The sequence below is a fragment of the Homarus americanus genome, unplaced genomic scaffold (genome assembly GCF_018991925.1).
Source record: "Homarus americanus isolate GMGI-L3 unplaced genomic scaffold, GMGI_Hamer_2.0 scaffold39155, whole genome shotgun sequence".
Classification (NCBI taxonomy): domain Eukaryota; kingdom Metazoa; phylum Arthropoda; class Malacostraca; order Decapoda; family Nephropidae; genus Homarus; species Homarus americanus.
Genome location: NW_024737042.1, coordinates 1,975,447 through 1,996,835, shown reverse-complemented (window position 1 = coordinate 1,996,835; position 21,389 = coordinate 1,975,447). Strand labels below are relative to the sequence as shown.

Genomic DNA, 21,389 nt, shown 5'->3' with positions numbered 1-21,389 from the left:
TTAAATGGATTAGGGTGTGGTTACAGGACAGGAAACAGCGAGTGAGCATTAACGGCACTAAGCCACATTGGAGCAAAGTCAAAAGTGGAGTTCCCCAAGGCTCAGTACTTGGACCATTATTATTTATTATATACATAAACGACATAGATATCGGCATAGACAGCAACATAAGTAAATTTGCTGATGGCACTAAAATAGGACGTGTTGTTAAATCTGACGAGGACTCCACAAAACTACAGGAAGATCTAAACAAATTTTTCGAATGGTCTGAAAAATGGCAGATGAAATTCAACGTGGACAAATGTAAAGTACTCAGTATAGGAGATGTAAACAGGGAAACCAGATACCAGATGAACAACGATGCCATAGAGAAATCCGACTGCGAGAGAGATTTAGGAGTAATGATAAGTAAGAACCTTAAGCCAAGTAAACAATGTGTTTTTGCTCGTAACAAGGCTAATAAAGTACTTGGGTTCATACAAAGGAGTGTTAGTTACAAGACTAGCGAGGTCGTCCTAAAACTGTATCTTGCTCTTGTGAGACCACACCTGGATTACGCAGTTCAGTTCTGGTCACCGTATTACAGAATGGATATAGAATCATTGGAAAGAATTCAGAGGAGAATGACAAGACTAATCCCGGGCATTAGGAACCTTGAGTATAGAGACAGGTTAAAGCATCTTAAATTGCACTCCCTCGAGAGACGTAGAGCGAGGGGCGACCTGATAGAGGTGTATAAGTGGAAGTCAGGGCTAAACAAAGGGGACATTACAAAGGTACTCAAATTATCCAACCAGGAGCGAACTCGTAACAATGGTTTTAAATTAGAAAAATTTAGATTTATGCGTGAAATAGGTAAACACTGGTTTGGAAACAGAGTTGTGGATGAATGGAACAAGTTACCAAATATCATCATTAACTCGAATACGCTGAATAGCTTCAAACATAGATTGGATGCTTATATGAGCAATAGGGGTTGGGTGTAAACGGGACTGCCCAGTATGGGCCAATAGGCCCGCTGCAGTTTCCTCCATTCTTATGTTCTTATGTTCTTATATCAGGCACCTCGTTCGCATACCGCCCTCGGTGGGTAGAGACGAGGGCTTTACCAAGAGACATACCAGTACTGTTTCTACGCCTGGTATTATAGGTAGCTCCAAGTGACGACCGCGGAGTTTTTCAAGCATTCCATTATGTATTCCTACTCATGTGTGGTGGCATGCCGGGAATCCACAGGTTCACAATGGAGTAGCATAACTGGGAGTAGTTATCTCACATGGTGGGACGCTCACGGGGGTAATGGCCGCCGTTCTGGTGAGTTCAGAGCGTGCGTGGGACCTGTGTTGGTGAAGGAGTAGGGACGACTAAGAAATAATGCCTGCTGGGCCGTTATCACACACCCTAACACATTACTATTTCACTTTATACATCAGGTAAAGTTTAAAGCTGTAATAACTGCTATATAAGTCTTGTTTTAGGGCTGAATATAGCCCGATGAAGTTCACTGACCTGTGTTGGTGAAGGAGTAGGTGCGACTAAGCTGATGCCCCTGCGCTCCTCTCACTCTCAGCCTACAGTGTCCAATCTCTAATTTTCACTTTGAGTTCTATGGTTCTCACAATAACACTTTCCTGTTTATTGTTACCTTATGCCGTATAAATACATATTTTCATCCAACATTACATACTAAAGTACGGCTCAGGGTTGACAGTTCCTAGGGAAATTAATTGGGTTATAATATCAACGCGCCCGAGGCGGCCCAGGCGCCAACCCGAACAAAGCCTAGCGTAGTATTTTCATGGCGTGGGTATACAAGATATTCTCTTTGAAGCATAGTTTTTGGATCACTTCCAACACTTCACATAGTTCTGATACATTTATCCTTTTTCCAGATCATTGTTCTCTTGTATTTTCATCTGACACCTGCAGTAGTTATGTTCACTAATCGTTCACAGACGTAAATAGTATGACCTCCAGACACGATCTACACTTATCCCTTTTTTACTTTTATCCTCTTCGCCACTGATCGGCTCGCTAGCCGCCCGGGCGATCGGTCACGTCTCTGTCACGCACTGTTGGCAAATACTGGGCATGCACTGGCTCCTGAATGTACCTGAACCCGCTCCAGTGTTGGTCAAGTCTTGTCTTGAAAGAGCTCACACTCGGTGCCGTCACAACACTCTCTGGTAGATTGTTCCAAGAGTTTACAACCCTCACTCCGAAAAAGTTTGCCCTCACAGTTTTCTGGACTTGCGGCTTCTTCAATTTTGAGCTGTGACCCCTTGTGGGGCGAGCGTCCGCCAGTTCCAAGTAAGGACATTCAACTGAGTAGTGCCCTCTGAGATGCTTATACACCTCAACTAGGTCCCCCCTTGCCCGTCTGTAGTATAAGCTAGGCAAGTTCAGGCTCTCCAATCTCTCAGGGTAGCTGAGGTGGCGAAGTGCAGGCATCAGTCTGGTGGCCCTCCTTTGAACATTTTCAACCAACTGACTTCCTAGCATATCTCGGGGACCAGACGGGGTGACAGTACTCCAGATGGGGAAGCACTTCACTCCTGAAGATCGTTACGAGGGACGGACCGTTTAGAATCTAGATATCTGAACGACCTTCTTATAAGAACCAATAATTTATTTGCCTGATTTACCTTCTTCTCGCAATGGCCCGAGAACTTCAGCTCATTGTCAACATACTCACCTAGGTCCTTATCACATACAGTCTCAACTAGTGCAGTTTCTTCATCCCGTTGGGAAATATGTACACTCGCAACAAAAAGTATCGGTGCATACTGTAGTGTGAACAATTTGAGACCAGTGACGATAGGTATTGGGAAAGGCGAGTTGTTCCGGCCGTATGTTGGCAGCCCTGATTGTCAGCCATATGGCAACACCTAGTGGATTTGGTGGGGGGGGGGGGAGTAATGAGGACACACTTACCAACCTTCCCGACATATCACAGTGTATACGTATCGTTTCGGAACTCGTCGATCTCACCCTGCACCAATACTTTTTGGTGTGAGTGTACACTAGTCTGTATCAATTTGACCTTCCCAACCATCCTATAGGTATGCTATGAGTACATACCATTAACATTATATACCCGTAGTTGGGTACAATTCATCAAATAATTCCGTAACATTCATTAGGTGAGTTAGTCTTTATCAATGTTTCCCGTTTTCTGAGATTCTACAAGCGCGGTGGATTTGAATGTTATGTAGCGTAATATGAATTAAAGTTGTTTTTTTAGGAATGACAATGATATGCGCAGTACAAAATCTATAGGTTGTACCAGTAAATTTAAAAAAAATGCATGTTATTTCAGTACTGTAATTGAATATAACAGGGCAGAGTGAATAACGGTACGTCACAAGTCTTAATAACGAGTAAATGAAATTTCATTAAACTTTGACAGTGTGAAATAATTGTGGTCAAATATGAATAAACCAGGTACGTACACAAAAGAGGAAAAGGTGACATTAAAATCATGAAGGAAAGTGAACTTGTTTATATATATATATATATATAATGTGCAAATGTTTCTTTTTGTAGATAATTAGGCGCCGAGACGGGCACTAGTTTCTATTCCCGGCGGTAAAGGCCACGTTCTGCTGTGGCGCTCTTCACCCCACCAGCCGCCGCCCGCCATTACAGTAAGTCGCTCTGCCGCCGCGTGGGCTGCAGGACCGCCTGCCTCATTAACTCACGCCCAGATTTCAGAAAAAGCTTCAAATTACACCACATCATGGCGGGAACCTGCGGACAGCCAATGGACGAATATTAACCGAACGTTCTGCTGTGGATCTTCCAGAAACGGCCATGCCATCCACAGAAAAGTATTTAAATAATGAATGGCTGTGGTAAGATCTCCCACGTGGATCATCTTGAGTGTTGTAGTATAAGAATATTTTCACAGTTAATAGATTGTCAGCATTCTATATGTATTAATTTATCAACAGGGCTTAGATGGATAGTCATAAGTTCATGTTCAGTGCCGGTAAACATGGTAAGCAGTTGGATTTAACCAATCGGCAACTAAGATACTACAAGCAGTTAGGTCATAGATCTTCCTATTCTGAGCATTTTGAACCCCATATATACCAGGTGGAAATAGATAATAGCGACACAATTGAATTTTAATTGATTTTATGTACTTCAGTCTTCCTCTGGGGTGATGTTATCGACGTGAAATAGAGTTCGTTATGGATTGACGTCATCCAGTCGTGACCAATGATGTATCTATGGATCTCCCCCATTATCGATTTGGGGGGGGGGGGGAAACGATAAACTTCCGCCAGAAATGGTCAGATTCGTTTAAAACACACCAAAATACACTGGAAAAACTTATTTCATAACCCCTATGGACTCATGTCCGAAAGTAATAATATACTTAGGTTAATATTCGTCCATTGGCTGTCCACAGGTTCCCGCCAAGTTTACCTGAGGTTATACTCCTCAAAGTCAATTGTCTCTTCCTTTCCTCCTCCTTGTAAGTTAAGTTAGGTTAGGTTAGGTAGGTTAGTACTTTTGATATGATAATAGGTTTTCTTTTGCTTTTTTTTGGTTTGTTTTACTTAAATCTGACCTCTCTTTTTGTGCAAATTGTTTGTTAAAAAATTAAAATGTCAATTTCTTGCAAAAAATTGTAATTTGCACAAGAAATGAAGGTCAGATTTGAGTAAAACACCGAAAAACGACAAAGAAAACCTATTCTCATACCAAAACCTGAGAACAGCCAATGGACGAATATTTACCATGATATGATATGCACTCCCTCGAGAGACGTAGAGTGAGGGGCGACCTGATAGAGGTGTATAAATGGAAGTCAGGGCTAAACAAAGGGGACATTACAAAGGTACTCAAACTATCCAACCAGGAGCGAACTCGTAACAATGGTTTTAAATTAGATAAATTTAGATTTAGGCGCGAAATAGGTAAACACTGGTTTGGAAACAGAGTAGTGGATGAATGGAACAAGTTACCAAATATCATCATTAACTCGAATACGCTGAATAGCTTCAAACATAGGTTGGATGCTTATATGAGCAATAGGGGTTGGGTGTAAATGGGACTGCCCAGTATGGGCCAATAGGCCCGCTGCAGTTTCCTCCATTCTTATGTTATGTTCTTATGATAATCATTTCGGTAATTATTGACGACTGAGCCGCGGCCGACTTTTCATAGAAATCGTTTTTAAAAATACCGTAATTTCACTTTTTTTTTATTGTAGACATTGTTTTGGCTTGTGCAAATGTGTTGAAATGTTTTTTCGAAATTAAACTTAACCTAACCTTACCTTAGTGGGTATGAAAAACATACCTCACCAAACAAACCTACCTAACCTTACCTAACTTCTTTACCCGATCACCCCGATATATTAAGCAGAAAGAACTTGCGATGATATGGTGTAATTTTAATTTTTTTTTGTGCATGTGAGCGCATCGGTTTTGTTCCAGCCTGGGCGGCGTAGTGTTTTGAAATACGTATTATCAAGCAGACTTTGCACACAAACCCAGTACATTTTCACAGTATTGCTGTGAAAATTACTTTTTAAGAAGGATGCTTATAAATAAAAGTACTGTACATTACTTGGTTTAATCTTGCCATTTTCAAGTCAAGTTCCTTTATAAGCACTAGACCTGTAGCACAAGGCTGACAAGAACCTTCACATGCCACATCACGCTGAAAATAAAGTGGTTTGGAAATGAGAGGTGAGTGCAGCAAAGAACGCAGCTGCGTTACCCCCTGGAAGACAAAGTATGTCACCTTAGGTGCCTATTTACCTACAAAACAGCATTTGCACAAGAAATGATCATATCAGAATCCACTGATGAAAATACTATTAACCATAATTTCTTGTGCAAATGCTTCATTTGGTAGATAATTAGGTGCCTAGACACTTACTACTTTGTATTCTTAGCGGTAATGCGGCGGTGACATCTCACCCCAGGTTGTAAACAGTCAATTACATTGACGTATTTCAAAACATTCCACCACTCGGGCTTGATCAACACCAACGCTCAGTGTATGCTTAAGACTCGTACGATACGGACAGCTGCTCTCACGTCCACAAAAAAACTTAAAATTACACCATATCGTAGTAAGTTCTTTCTGTTTAATATACAGGAGGGTCTTGGGGGCTTCATTAGGTTAGGTTAGGTATGTTTTTTGGGGTTAGGTTGGTGAGATCTAACAATGATTTTGCTGCTTGTTTTTCATATCAACAAAGGCTAAGTTAGGTTTAATTTAGAAATAACTTTTTAACACATTTTCACAGACTATGACAGTGTCCACTATAAAACAGTGAAATTTCGGTGGTTTTATAAACCTTTTTCTAAAAACAATCTGCCGCGAGTTAGTCAATAATTACCTTTTTCCACAGATGTCCTTTAGATGATAGAAAATAATAAAAACGATATGACAACTTATTATTTTAATTACCAGGTATATGTTTTATTTAGTTCTCTCTATTATTATAAATCACCTGTTCTGGTCAGGGTATGAAGGATGAGGGATATTGCAGGGTATAACATGGTCAAAACCTATCATATGACACTAAAATGGATAAAACTATTGTTTCAGTCGTGCACCTATTTGGAAGTTGTTCAAAACCATCAGAAAACATAATTTCAACATGACCAAACCTAACCAACCTAAATTTAAAATCCTGAAATTCGCTGCATGACCGAAACAATAATAATACTGTACCCTAAAATGATGTCTGTACTTGCTTTATAGGCAAAAAAAAATTATATACCAGAAATATTCCAACAAAAAAACCTGCCTTGTCGGCGCATTTTGTTGTCCGCACTTTGTTTCAGTGCAACAACCAAGTCACTCGGGCTGAGTGTATTCATGTCCACAAATAACGTAAAATTACACTATGCTGCTTCAAGTGTACGTTCTGTTTAATATGCCCCTCTCCCCGGCTAGGAAATTAGGTCAGGTCAGGTTTTAATAGGTTCTGTGCTGCATTGTATAATTTTTATTACAGTACTTACTATCATCCAAAGAACATCTGGAAAAAATGAACGAAATCGAACGTGTTCTGGTGTTAACAATTGCTCCAGGATTACCATTTTATCTTTGCAATTAATAGTTAGATAATTTTAAGACACTTTTCTTGTTTGACATTCCCTCACAAATTACTAATACAGTACTGTATATGCTGGGGGGTTAAGCCTCTGGTTAGGAGGTTAGGTTAGGTAATTTTTAGGTCATTTGCAAAGGAAGTGTCATAGAAGAAAATTGTCTTAGAATTGTCCAAACTATTAATTGCAGCAAAGATAAAATTCCTAACATTTCTGTGTTTTCCAAAAGTAAATCTTTACTGATATCGAGAGTGGAAAATCAGACTACAAGAAAAGCGAGCAAAGATAAAATTTCCAAGATTTGGTTGGTTGCAACAAATGCAATAGTATTTTTTTTAGTACTTTTCTGATTTTCATCTGATGTCTTGGTTATGGGTAAAATGAACCAAAGTGCCAAAGAAGAAAGTCGTCTTGTTTTTGTCTGAAATCATCATTATGTCCTCTACTATAAACTGACCTAGTCCCTCCCTCATAATTTTATCGCACAAGTTACTGTGTATGGTAGCTGTATGCAAAATATCTATTGGTATGGAAGCCTAATACACATGCATGGGCAGACTATACAATGACAATTACTAACATTAGAAGGAAGCTCCACGTTTTGCACATGCCCGAATCTCTGCTGTACCATTAACCACACAATCCGTCAATACAGATCCAGTATCTGTGAGTAATTTCATGTGTAGTTGATGTAGGTGGCAGCCGTACACCAAAAATCACAACTGACAGACTGTTATTGGTTAGGTTAGGTTAGTCAGAAAGAAGGCCAGCTTAGTACAGTAACTATCATTGTATAGTCCGTTCACCACGTGTGCGCATTAGGCTGCTGTACCAATAAACACTTACATTTTGCATACGGCTGCCGTACTTGTATCCTGTACCAATTTTATAACACCAGGGAAAGTGATAAAAAATCTCTCCTGAGCATTGTTCTAGCATTTCATATACCAGAGCCATAATTAGGATTTACAAACCTGAAATATGCACCATAGTTATAGACAATATGCCTGTAGTCAATAATAATTTCATCTTCCTCTTGTTTACAGGAGGAGAAATGGAAATCATAACTTCTGAACCAATTATATTGAAAATGGGAAAAGAAAAAGGCTTGGGTAGTGTCAGACTCACAAGTGTCTCTGCAATTATGATAAAGCTAGTGGTAATTTTCAACAGTACATATCTCAGGTGAGCTAGAGAAGTAGACACCCATTTTGTAGGCCCAGCTTTGTGATGTCAATTGTTACCTGTTGTTGCTATATTATCAGAATGTAATATAGAGAAGTGTCCACAAATTGAAACTGAATATAATCTTAGACTTTTTTAATGCTATCTCTTCTGTTTTACTTTAAGTGAAAAGATGAAATATGCATTGATAACTCCATTTTATTTTGCCTCACCAATCCGCCACACCTCAACATCTTTGTGATGTCTAGATGGTGCCAATGGAGGGGCTAGAAAATTAGTTCTTAGGAAGCAGTATTCCATCAGTTGGTATGACTGTGCCGTAACTAGGACTAACAAACATGAAATATAGATTGTTGTAGATAATTAGAATGTGGTTTGTACTAATTTAGTAACACTGTCTCTGCAGTTGTCGCCTGAAAACAACCTCAGTTAGTGGTGGTGAAATTGGTGCTTTGATTTTGATGGACTGGCAAGTGTCCAAACTGAAGGCAGTCATCATTACCCTCAATGCTTCTTTCAGGTGAGATAGAGCAGTTAGTCCTAACTACCTGTTGATGTAACAGAACCAAAAGCTTAAATAAATGTTTAGTTTTAAATTTAGTCATATTAATGACAACCCAATCAACCATTTTTTATCTCATAAGGTGCCAAAAAGTTTAAAAAAAATGAAGTTTATATTAACCCATTTACAGCATACTGCATGTCACAGCATAACATTTCTTGATACCCTGTTTAGATGGTGCTTGTGAAGGGGATTGAAAATTCTTCCTTAGGAGTAAATATTCCAACAGTTGGTTCATTTGTACCATAGCTAAGACTAACAAACGTGAAGAATAATGGTTGCTGAGCTGACTTTCTGCCTCATTTACACACATTGCAGGGTTTCAATTGTTTCTCTTACTTTGACAATACAACATACATATATCATTTCTCACTATTAATTTATTTATATTTATATTTTTTGTATTTATTTAGGGTCCTTTATTGTTTATAATTATTGTATTATATTTTTATTTAATATTTTTCAGTTATTATTAATTATTATAATAATAATAATAATAATAATAATAATAATAATATCCTCCTCCCCACCAGACCCTGATATGGGTCATTGACCTGTATCACTAATACTACATTATGCAAAAACAAAATTTTAATAGATCAGAATCACATTGAAATATTACATGGACGTTACCAGAGGCGGGAAATATGACTGCAAACAACTTCACATTTTTTCCAGCCTCTGCTAATGGTCATGTAATATTTCAATGTGATACTGATCTTTTAAAATGTTGTTTTTGCATAATGTAGTATTACTGATACAAAATTTGTCTTAGTGTGCCTTCTTGTGGAAAAAAATAAGTATACAGTATATTAAATGCATCCTCCGAAAGCGTGAATTTGCTACCCGAGTTTAATAGTTAATTCATGTCTAATACTTCTGATAAACTTCCTACATGCTTATGTTTGAAATAATGAATGTACAGTAAAACCCCGCTTTACGCGGTTTCACTTTACGTGTTTCCACGTTTACATTGTACCCTGCCGAACACAGAATGCTCACTTTACGCGGTGCATGTACTCTTTTTACGCGGAGAGCGGCACGGGCAGGGTGCGCACAAGGTCGCCCAGTCATCAAAACATTACCGAGTTCTTCACCCGCCACCCACCACAGCCGGCCCAAGTCAATGATAGTGATAATGATAGTGAGGATATGGACTTATATGGACTTTGAGGGGTTTGACAAAGAGGCCCTGCAAGCCTCTGTGGTGGATAGTGATACAAGTGATACAGGTGAGGGCCAATAATCTGCCCTCTGCCTCGGAACCAACCCCCCATCCCGTGTGCCCAGCCATTTTTTCTACTAATGTAAGTGTTAAAAACCCTAATATTATTGATTGTGTGTGCATACCATCATAAAATTAAGAAAGTATTTTTACTACAACGTAGGTATTGTGTCTGAAAAAGTGGAGTTTGGGGGTCGGCCCGGTCTCTATTTCAATTAATCCTATATGCTATGTTGTTCGCTTAACGCGTTTCTCGCTTTACGCAGGCCGCCGTGGGTTCAATTGACCGCGTAAAGTGAGGGTTCGCTGTATACATCTTTATATAATTTAGATAAATGTCTTTCTCGTCAGAAACGGTCATCCCAACAATTATGAATAAACTCGTTTAGAAATACTGAACTTCATTACTTCAGGACAAAATTGGACAGGTTTGTAACAGCCAATCAGCTGTAACTCTTGAGGAGGGGGTGGGGCATCTTTTTTCAGCTGGAAAAAAAATGCACTGTAGTCATCATGGCCAACAATAATCCTTTCCTCTATTTACAGAGAAATGGAGCCAAAATTTTGGGGCTAAGGTGTTCATTTGTTTCTTACTACAGGTTGACAACCCTTTATCCGAAAACCGAAAAGCTCTGAAAACCGAAAGTTTTTTGGGGGGGATTTTTTTTTTTTTATAACAGGGTTTAGCCCATCTGGGCATAGATCACTGACCCACATCAGGGCATGGGGGCGAAAATGTAATAGTAATAATAATTATTCATAGTAAATAAGAATTTTAATAAAAATACACTAAAATAAAATAATAATAATAGATTTGATAATAATAGCAATAATACTGTAATAATAAAATAATAATAATAATAAAGAAATAAAAGAATGAAAAAAAGATCAAAAGTGAGAAACATGACCTAGACCTATGAATTATTATTATTATTATTATTATTATTATTATTATTATTATTATTATTATTATTATTATTATTATTATTATATTTTCGCCCCCCAGGCCCTAATGTGGGTCAGTGATCTATGTCCGGGTGGGCTAATACACATTTAAAAAAAAAAAACCCTAACCATTCTGAAAACCGAAAAATTCCGAAATCCAAAATGCCTCTGGCCCCAAGGATTTCGGATAAGGGATTGTCAACCTGTACATGTATTTGTTGATGTTCTACTACCAAGAGAGTTTTTTGCAAGATATCAGCAAATTGTAAACTAATTGTGATATTAAATACAGTAATAAAGAGCTGTAGTTCTAAACATGCCCCATTCTTCTCTTTTTTACAACATGTGGAATGTTAATTTTAAAAATATATATTTTGCCTCATTATTTCACCTCACTATATCATATTTGATATATAGATTGTGCCAATGAAAGAACCAGGAAATTCCTCCCAAGCATTTGATGTACCCAAGCCATAATTAGACCTTAACATGAAATATAAACTATAGCAGTAGACAGTATGTATGTACAGTGGTCCCTCGGTTAATAAACTGTTCGATTAACGAAATTTTGGTTTACGGATTAGCTTTCCTTAAGGATTTTCAGTTCCATTAATGAAATCCTTACGACAAACATTTTGTTGATTGCATCATCTGATCGGCTAGTCTGCCAATACAGTAATTGGTTCTATGTTTACATTCGTTTCCAGTGAAGTAAATATAAAAAAAGTTGGTCTCTTGAATATTTCTGCATTTTTTATATTAAAATTATTGGTCATTCTGAAATTTAGTTAACATATTGATAATATATACAGTACAGGGAACAGTTTTTGTGCGCCAATCACTGATTGAATCACCCAACAACGTGTCACAGTTTAACTTTGTTTACAGCGGAGTAAACACCGAGTTTGTTGGTCTCTTAAATATTTTTGTATTTTTACATTAAAATTATTGGTCATTCTGAAATTCAGTTAACATATTGATAATTTACAGTGCAGAAATTATTATGAAACATGAAGAAAGCATTAGAACCAATGCACCCTGTAAAGAATATGGCATGTCATCATCGACTGCCTCTACAATCAGCTGTTTGATATGTAAACAAAGCTGCCGGGAATATGACATATACACCTCAAAGTAAGTTAAAATACAGTATTCTATTGTTTTTCATTTATTATTGTACAGTATAATGTACAGTACAGTACATACTGTATTTAGTTTATATTTAATGTTCTGTTAATTCTATTTACTGGTATACAGTACTTTGTATGTACTTTTTCTGTGAGTTGGAACCAATTACCCAATATCCCATTGAAATAATAGATTCGGTTAATGAACGACTGTGGAACAAATTGTGTTCGTTAACCGAGAGCCCACTGTATACACTAGTAATCGTATATTCTCTTGTTTGCAGGATGTGGAATGGGAAGCATATAAAACCTCTTTGCCTATTATGAAATTGGGGATAAAAATAAGCCTGCGTAGTGTCCGACTCAAGGGTGTCTTGGCTGTGAAGATGAAACTAGTCCTCATTTTCAACTCTCTCTCTCAGGTGAGCTAGAGAAGTAGACACCCAATTTGTAGGCCCAGCTTTGTGATGTCAATTGTTACCTATTGTTACTATGTAATCAGAATGTAATATAGAGAAGTATCCACAAATTGAAACTGAACATAATCTTAGACTTTTTTAATGCTATCTCTTCTGTTTTACCTTAAGTGAAAAGATGAAATATGCATTGATAACTCCATTCTATTTTGCCTCACCAATCCGCCACACCTCAACATCTTGGTGATGTCCAGATGGTGCCAATGGAGGGGCTAGAAAATTAGTTCTTAGGAAGCAGTATTCCATCAGTTGGTATGACTGTGCCGTAACTAGGACTAACAAACATGAAATATAGATCGTTGTAGATAATTGGAATGTGGTTTGTACTAATTTAGTAACACTGTCTCTAAAGAAGGTTTTTAAGAAAAAATTTTGCTCCTTTCTTTCACCTCACTACACCATTTTGTTTGTTTAGATTGTGCCAGGGAAAGTGCTAGAAAATTCCTCCCAAACATTGTCCCTAAAATTGGTCTACCCAAACTAAATAGTAATCCTTAAACATGTGGGTTTGAACATCTCATCCCTTCCCCCTCTGTGGATTGCATTATGGGCTGCTTGGGGAGGGATGTTGTGTGTCACGTGTGACAGTTTCCACTACTAGCCATGAGGGGTCTGCAGTGATACGGGGGAGTTCCATGCTTCCTCGCCCTCACTGTTACACACACTGCCAGCCCTCGAAGAACTTTGTTGCTTACGTATCCGCACCCTCTTATCGTCCTCCCTCGCCTTGTCTCGTAAACCTCCTGCACCTTTTGGAGGGTTTATTGGCATTCCTACTAATGTAAGGATTCTAAGGAAGGTCCCGACTATGGTGGAGAAGGTGGAGCTACTTGATAGGTTGAAGATTGGTATGAGCTATGCTGCCTGTGGTCGCCATGAACGAGTCCAGCATTCACTACATAAAGGAGATTCATGTGTGTGTTGCCCTGAATGTTACAACTACTGCCATCTTCACACTATCTTAGAGACCCTGTTATAAATAAGCTGGATTGAAGATATCAACCGCCATAACTGGGGCCACAACTGACTTCACCGCGGTTGCTGGAGGATCGGTTTTTTTCACACCATTTTCCCAACATTCTCAGTCTGAGATCCAATATTTATTCTGTGGAGCACCATCTATTAACCTCTTCCCCCAATCTGTTACTATTATCTGAGCTTCAACTGAACAAAGCAGCTTCACCCAAACCTTTTCAAGTCTCCAACTACAACTTTTATACCTCTTTCCGTTCTATAGCTCGACGCACGGATCTTGAATCTTCTCTTTATGATGCCATCTGGCTCAAAATATCTCTACCAATTGTGACTATTTTTCTTTGTTTCCTAGACGGTTCTCCCAACTATTTGGGTCAAAAAGGCACTTCCTTCTGCTGCTTCGTTGTTCAAACCTAGGATATTTCGAAGTCACATTGTGGTAGGGAGTGGGAGAGAACTTTTGTCTGCGACTGTATATGGTGACAGTGCTGCAGGTGCAAGTGGTGGTGCTAGCCTGGCTAGAGTTGCTACCGGTGCAATTGTTGACAGACGAGCAAAAGAAATCATCATTTACAGCTAGTGTGCATATTTATTTTACTAAGCATATTTTTATTGCTTTATAGTGAACTTTGTTGCTTAACACTAACTGTTCTTTCCATTTTGATGTTTGTATTTCAAACACCTGGAGTGGATTTTCTTCGTTTTCTGGCAATTTGGGCTTCTCATGGGTGAATTTCCCGGGGTTTTCATTAACTTAACCCATGCGATGTTCAGGGTTTATTGTAATTAGGACTTTAAAAAGGGTCATGTGTAAACCATAACAGTAGACAGTAAAGTATGCATGTAGTCAATATTAATTGTATATTTTCTTGTTTGCAGGAAGAAAATTTTAAGGCATAACCTTTCAGCCAATTATTTTCAAGAAAACAAACTTGCTTCAGTAGTATCAGATTCTCAAGTGTCTTGGCTGTAAAGAGAGAACTAGTCATCAGTTTCAACAGTGTCTCAGGTGAGATAGAGAGTAGACACCTTTATGTATGCCTAGCTTAGTGATGTTGATTGTTACTCATTTCTAAATGTAATTTTCAAAAGTGTCCACAAATTGAAACATCTCTTCTGTTTTACCTTAAATGAAAAGATGAAATATGCATTGATAACTCCTTTTTATTTTGCCTCACCAATCCGCCACACCTCAACATCTTGGTGATGTCTAGATGGTGCCAATGGAGGGGCTAGAAAATTAGTTCTTAGGAAGCAGTATTCCATCAGTTGGTATGACTGTGCCGTAACTAGGACTAACAAACATGAAATATAGATCGTTGTAGATAATTGGAATGTGGTTTGTACTAATTTAGTAACACTGTCTCTAAAGAAGGTTTTTAAGAAAAAAATTTTGCTCCTTTCTTTCACCTCACTACACCATTTTGTTTATGTTTAGATTGTGCCAGGGAAAGTGCTAGAAAATTCCTCCCAAACATTGTCCCTAAAATTAGTCTACCCAAACTAAATAGTAATCCTTAAACATTGTGGGTTTGAACATCTCATCCCTTGCCACTCTGTGGATTGCATTATGGGCTGCTTGGGGAGGGATGTTGTGTGTCACGTGTGACAGTTTCCACTACTAGCCATGAGGGGTCTGCAGTGGTACGGGGGAGTTCCATGCTTCCTCGCCCTCACTGTTACACACACTGCCAGCCCTCGAAGAACTTTGTTGCTTACGTATCCGCACCCTCTTTCCCTACTCCCTCGCCTTGTCTCGTAAACCTCCTGCACCTGCTGGAGGGTTTATTGGCATTCCTACCAATGTAAGGATTCTAAGGAAGGTCCCGCCTATGGTGGAGAAGGTGGAGCTACTTGATAGGTTGAAGATTGGTATGAGCTATGCTGCCTGTGGTCGCCATGAACGAGTCCAGCATTCACTACATAAAGGAGATTCATGTGTGTGTTGCCCTGAATGTTACAACTACTGCCATCTTCACACTATCTTAGAGACCCTGTTATAAATAAGCTGGATTGAAGATATCAACCGCCATAACTGGGGCCACAACTGACTTCACCGCGGTTGCTGGAGGATCGGTTTTTTTCACATCATTTTCCCAACATTCGCAGTCTGAGATCCAATATTTATTCTGTGGAGCACCATCTATTAACCTCTTCCCCCAATCTGTTACTATTATCTGAGCTTCAACTGAACAAAGCAGCTTCACCCAAACCTTTTCAAGTCTCCAACTACAACTTTTATACCTCTTTCCGTTCTATAGCTCGACGCACGGATCTTGAATCTTCTCTTTATGATGCCATCTGGCTCAAAATATCTCTACCAATTGTGACTATTTTTCTTTGTTTCCTAGACGGTTCTCCCAACTATTTGGGTCAAAAAGGCACTTCCTTCTGCTGCTTCGTTGTTCAAACCTAGGATATTTCGAAGTCACATTGTGGTAGGGAGTGGGAGAGAACTTTTGTCTGCGACTGTATATGGTGACAGTGCTGCAGGTGCAAGTGGTGGTGCTAGCCTGGCTAGAGTTGCTACCGGTGCAATTGTTGACAGACGAGCAAAAGAAATCATCATTTACAGCTAGTGTGCATATTTATTTTACTAAGCATATTTTTATTGCTTTATAGTGAACTTTGTTGCTTAACACTAACTGTTCTTTCCATTTTGATGTTTGTATTTCAAACACCTGGAGTGGATTTTCTTCGTTTTCTGGCAATTTGGGCTTCTCATGGGTGAATTTCCCGGGGTTTTCATTAACTTAACCCATGCGATGTTCAGGGTTTATTGTAATTAGGACTTTAAAAAGGGTCATGTGTAAACCATAACAGTAGACAGTAAAGTATGCATGTAGTCAATATTAATTGTATATTTTCTTGTTTGCAGGAAGAAAATTTTAAGGCATAACCTTTCAGCCAATTACTTTCAAGAAAACAAACTTGCTTCAGTAGTATCAGATTCTCAAGTGTCTTGGCTGTAAAGAGAGAACTAGTCATCAGTTTCAACAGTGTCTCAGGTGAGATAGAGAGTAGACACCTTTATGTATGCCTAGCTTAGTGATGTTGATTGTTACTCATTTCTAAATGTAATTTTCAAAAGTGTCCACAAATTGAAACATCTCTTCTGTTTTACCTTAAATGAAAAGATGAAATATGCATTGATAACTCCTTTTTATTTTGCCTCACCAATCCGCCACACCTCAACATCTTGGTGATGTCTAGATGGTGCCAATGGAGGGGCTAGAAAATTAGTTCTTAGGAAGCAGTATTCCATCAGTTGGTATGACTGTGCCGTAACTAGGACTAACAAACATGAAATATAGATCGTTGTAGATAATTGGAATGTGGTTTGTACTAATTTAGTAACACTGTCTCTAAAGAAGGTTTTTAAGAAAAAAATTTTGCTCCTTTCTTTCACCTCACTACACCATTTTGTTTATGTTTAGATTGTGCCAGGGAAAGTGCTAGAAAATTCCTCCCAAACATTGTCCCTAAAATTAGTCTACCCAAACTAAATAGTAATCCTTAAACATTGTGGGTTTGAACATCTCATCCCTTGCCACTCTGTGGATTGCATTATGGGCTGCTTGGGGAGGGATGTTGTGTGTCACGTGTGACAGTTTCCACTACTAGCCATGAGGGGTCTGCAGTGGTACGGGGGAGTTCCATGCTTCCTCGCCCTCACTGTTACACACACTGCCAGCCCTCGAAGAACTTTGTTGCTTACGTATCCGCACCCTCTTTCCCTACTCCCTCGCCTTGTCTCGTAAACCTCCTGCACCTGCTGGAGGGTTTATTGGCATTCCTACCAATGTAAGGATTCTAAGGAAGGTCCCGCCTATGGTGGAGAAGGTGGAGCTACTTGATAGGTTGAAGATTGGTATGAGCTATGCTGCCTGTGGTCGCCATGAACGAGTCCAGCATTCACTACATAAAGGAGATTCATGTGTGTGTTGCCCTGAATGTTACAACTACTGCCATCTTCACACTATCTTAGAGACCCTGTTATAAATAAGCTGGATTGAAGATATCAACCGCCATAACTGGGGCCACAACTGACTTCACCGCGGTTGCTGGAGGATCGGTTTTTTTCACACCATTTTCCCAACATTCTCAGTCTGAGATCCAATATTTATTCTGTGGAGCACCATCTATTAACCTCTTCCCCCAATCTGTTACTATTATCTGAGCTTCAACTGAACAAAGCAGCTTCACCCAAACCTTTTCAAGTCTCCAACTACAACTTTTATACCTCTTTCCGTTCTATAGCTCGACGCACGGATCTTGAATCTTCTCTTTATGATGCCATCTGGCTCAAAATATCTCTACCAATTGTGACTATTTTTCTTTGTTTCCTAGACGGTTCTCCCAACTATTTGGGTCAAAAAGGCACTTCCTTCTGCTGCTTCGTTGTTCAAACCTAGGATATTTCGAAGTCACATTGTGGTAGGGAGTGGGAGAGAACTTTTGTCTGCGACTGTATATGGTGACAGTGCTGCAGGTGCAAGTGGTGGTGCTAGCCTGGCTAGAGTTGCTACCAGTGCAATTGTTGACACAAGAGCAAAAGAAATCATCATTTACAGCTAGTGTGCATATTTATTTTACTAAGCATATTTTTATTGCTTTATAGTGAACTTTGTTGCTTAACACTAACTGTTCTTTCCATTTTGATGTTTGTATTTCAAACACCTGGAGTGGATTTCCTTCGTTTTCTGGCAATTTGGGCTTCTCATGGGTGAATTTCCCGGGGTTTTCATTAACTTAACCCATGCGATGTTCAGGGTTTATTGTAATTAGGACTTTAAAAAGGGTCATGTGTAAACCATAACAGTAGACAGTAAAGTATGCATGTAGTCAATATTAATTGTATATTTTCTTGTTTGCAGGAAGAAAATTTTAAGGCATAACCTTTCAGCCAATTACTTTCAAGAAAACAAACTTGCTTCAGTAGTATCAGATTCTCAAGTGTCTTGGCTGTAAAGAGAGAACTAGTCATCAGTTTCAACAGTGTCTCAGGTGAGATAGAGAGTAGACACCTTTATGTATGCCTAGCTTAGTGATGTTGATTGTTACTCATTTCTAAATGTAATTTTCAAAAGTGTCCACAAATTGAAACATCTCTTCTGTTTTACCTTAAATGAAAAGATGAAATATGCATTGATAACTCCTTTTTATTTTGCCTCACCAATCCGCCACACCTCAACATCTTGGTGATGTCTAGATGGTGCCAATGGAGGGGCTAGAAAATTAGTTCTTAGGAAGCAGTATTCCATCAGTTGGTATGACTGTGCCGTAACTAGGACTAACAAACATGAAATATAGATCGTTGTAGATAATTGGAATGTGGTTTGTACTAATTTAGTAACACTGTCTCTAAAGAAGGTTTTTAAGAAAAAAATTTTGCTCCTTTCTTTCACCTCACTACACCATTTTGTTTATGTTTAGATTGTGCCAGGGAAAGTGCTAGAAAATTCCTCCCAAACATTGTCCCTAAAATTAGTCTACCCAAACTAAATAGTAATCCTTAAACATTGTGGGTTTGAACATCTCATCCCTTGCCACTCTGTGGATTGCATTATGGGCTGCTTGGGGAGGGATGTTGTGTGTCACGTGTGACAGTTTCCACTACTAGCCATGAGGGGTCTGCAGTGGTACGGGGGAGTTCCATGCTTCCTCGCCCTCACTGTTACACACACTGCCAGCCCTCGAAGAACTTTGTTGCTTACGTATCCGCACCCTCTTTCCCTACTCCCTCGCCTTGTCTCGTAAACCTCCTGCACCTGCTGGAGGGTTTATTGGCATTCCTACCAATGTAAGGATTCTAAGGAAGGTCCCGCCTATGGTGGAGAAGGTGGAGCTACTTGATAGGTTGAAGATTGGTATGAGCTATGCTGCCTGTGGTCGCCATGAACGAGTCCAGCATTCACTACATAAAGGAGATTCATGTGTGTGTTGCCCTGAATGTTACAACTACTGCCATCTTCACACTATCTTAGAGACCCTGTTATAAATAAGCTGGATTGAAGATATCAACCGCCATAACTGGGGCCACAACTGACTTCACTGCAGTTGCTGGAGGATCGGTTTTTTTCACACCATTTTCCCAACATTCGCAGTCTGAGATCCAATATTTATTCTGTGGAGCACCATCTATTAACCTCTTCCCCCAATCTGTTACTATTATCTGAGCTTCAACTGAACAAAGCAGCTTCACCCAAACCTTTTCAAGTCTCCAACTACAACTTTTATACCTCTTTCCGTTCTATAGCTCGATGCACGGATCTTGAATCTTCTCTTTATGATGCCATCTGGCTCAAATATCTACCAATTGTGACTATTTTTCTTTGTTTCCTAGATGGTTCTCCCAACTATTTGGGTCAAAAAGGCACTTCTTCTGCTGCTTCGTTGTTCAAACCTAGGATATTTCGAAGTCACATTGTGGTAGGGAGTGGGAGAGAACTTTTGTCTGCGACTGTATATGGTGACAGTGCTGCAGGTGCAAGTGGTGGTGCTAGCCTGGCTAGAGTTGCTACCAGTGCAATTGTTGACAGACTAGAGCAAAAGAAATCCTCCATCATTTACAGCTAGTGTGCATATTTATTTTACTAAGCATATTTTTATTGCTTTATAGTGAACTTTGTTGCTTGACACTAACTGTTCTTTCCATTTTGATGTTTGTATTTCAAACACCTGGAGTGAATTTTCTTCGTTTTCTGGCAATTTGGGCTTCTCATGGGTGAACTTCCCGGGGTTTTCATTAACTTAACCCATGCGATGTTCAGGGTTTACTGTAATTAGGACTTTAAAAAGTGTCCTGTGTAAACCATAACAGTAGACAGTAAAGTATGCATGTAGTCAATATTAATTGTATATTTTCTTGTTTGCAGGAAGAAAATTTTAAGGCATAACCTTTCAGCCAATTACTGAAAGAAAACAAACTTGCTTCAGTAGCATCAGATTCTCAAGTGTCTTGGCTGTAAAGAGAGAACTAGTCATCAGTTTCAACAGTGTCTCAGGTGAGATAGAGAGTAGACACCTTTCTGTATGCCTAGCTTTGTGATGTTGATTGTTACTCATTTCTAAATGTAATTTTCAAAAGTGTCCACAAATTGAAACATCTCTTCTGTTTTACCTTAAATGAAAAGATGAAATATGCATTGATAACTCCTTTTTATTTTGCCTCACCAATCCACCACACCTCAACATCTTGGTGATGTCTAGATGGTGTCAATGGAGGGGCTAGAAAATTAGTTCTTAGGAAGCAGTATTCCATCAGTTGGTATGACTGTGCCGTAACTAGGACTAACAAACATGAAATATAGATCGTTGTAGATAATTGGAATGTGGTTTGTATTAATTTTATATTGCTTGGTGTTTAAAGAAGTTTAAAAAATGTACACCCTTGGTTAGGCTACATTTTATTTGGGAAATTAATGCTCTTGATACTTTTAGACCTTTGTTTCTTTAAGCTGAAAAGGTGAATCTCGTTTTCTATATCCATAATAATTCTGTCAAATGAGATACACAGGTACTCCTCGACTTTCGACCTATTCGGCATATGACCGCCGCAGTCGTATAAAATATTTTTCAAATTACGTATTTGAGTCCCGACGTTAGTGATCGCTGTGTGTACCGAGTCACTACTACCGACAAAATTTTTGTTTGTAATTCCCTTTAATATGGCTGGCAAGTGTAAATGTGAGAGTTTTTGTGGTGCTGAGAAGAAAGAGACATCCATTTTAGATTTTCTATGTATTATTTTTGACTTACGACCTGGTCGTCGGTCCCTAACCGTCGTAAGTCGAGGACTGACTGTAT

General features: G+C 39.0%; 1 protein-coding gene across 9 annotated transcripts in view; it reads left to right on the top strand.

Annotated features, from left to right (window-relative positions):
- The first annotated feature begins 3,631 nt into the window (after positions 1 to 3,631).
- The window catches only part of LOC121872563, a 36,062-nt gene continuing 18,304 nt past the window's right edge, over positions 3,632 to 21,389 (top strand). For 2 of the 9 annotated variants that reach the window (XR_006090121.1, XR_006090119.1), the window contains exons 1-8: positions 3,654 to 3,854; positions 8,132 to 8,270; positions 8,677 to 8,790; positions 12,414 to 12,551; positions 14,460 to 14,589; positions 16,459 to 16,588; positions 18,458 to 18,587; positions 20,459 to 20,587. Coding sequence is in view for 1 of the 9 variants with exons in the window: in XM_042375373.1 (XP_042231307.1) it covers positions 3,842 to 3,854; positions 8,132 to 8,270; positions 8,677 to 8,790; positions 12,414 to 12,456 (309 nt within the window). In the remaining 8 variants the exon portion in view is untranslated. The other 7 variants (XR_006090116.1, XR_006090117.1, XR_006090122.1 and 4 more) reach the window with 7 other exon arrangements.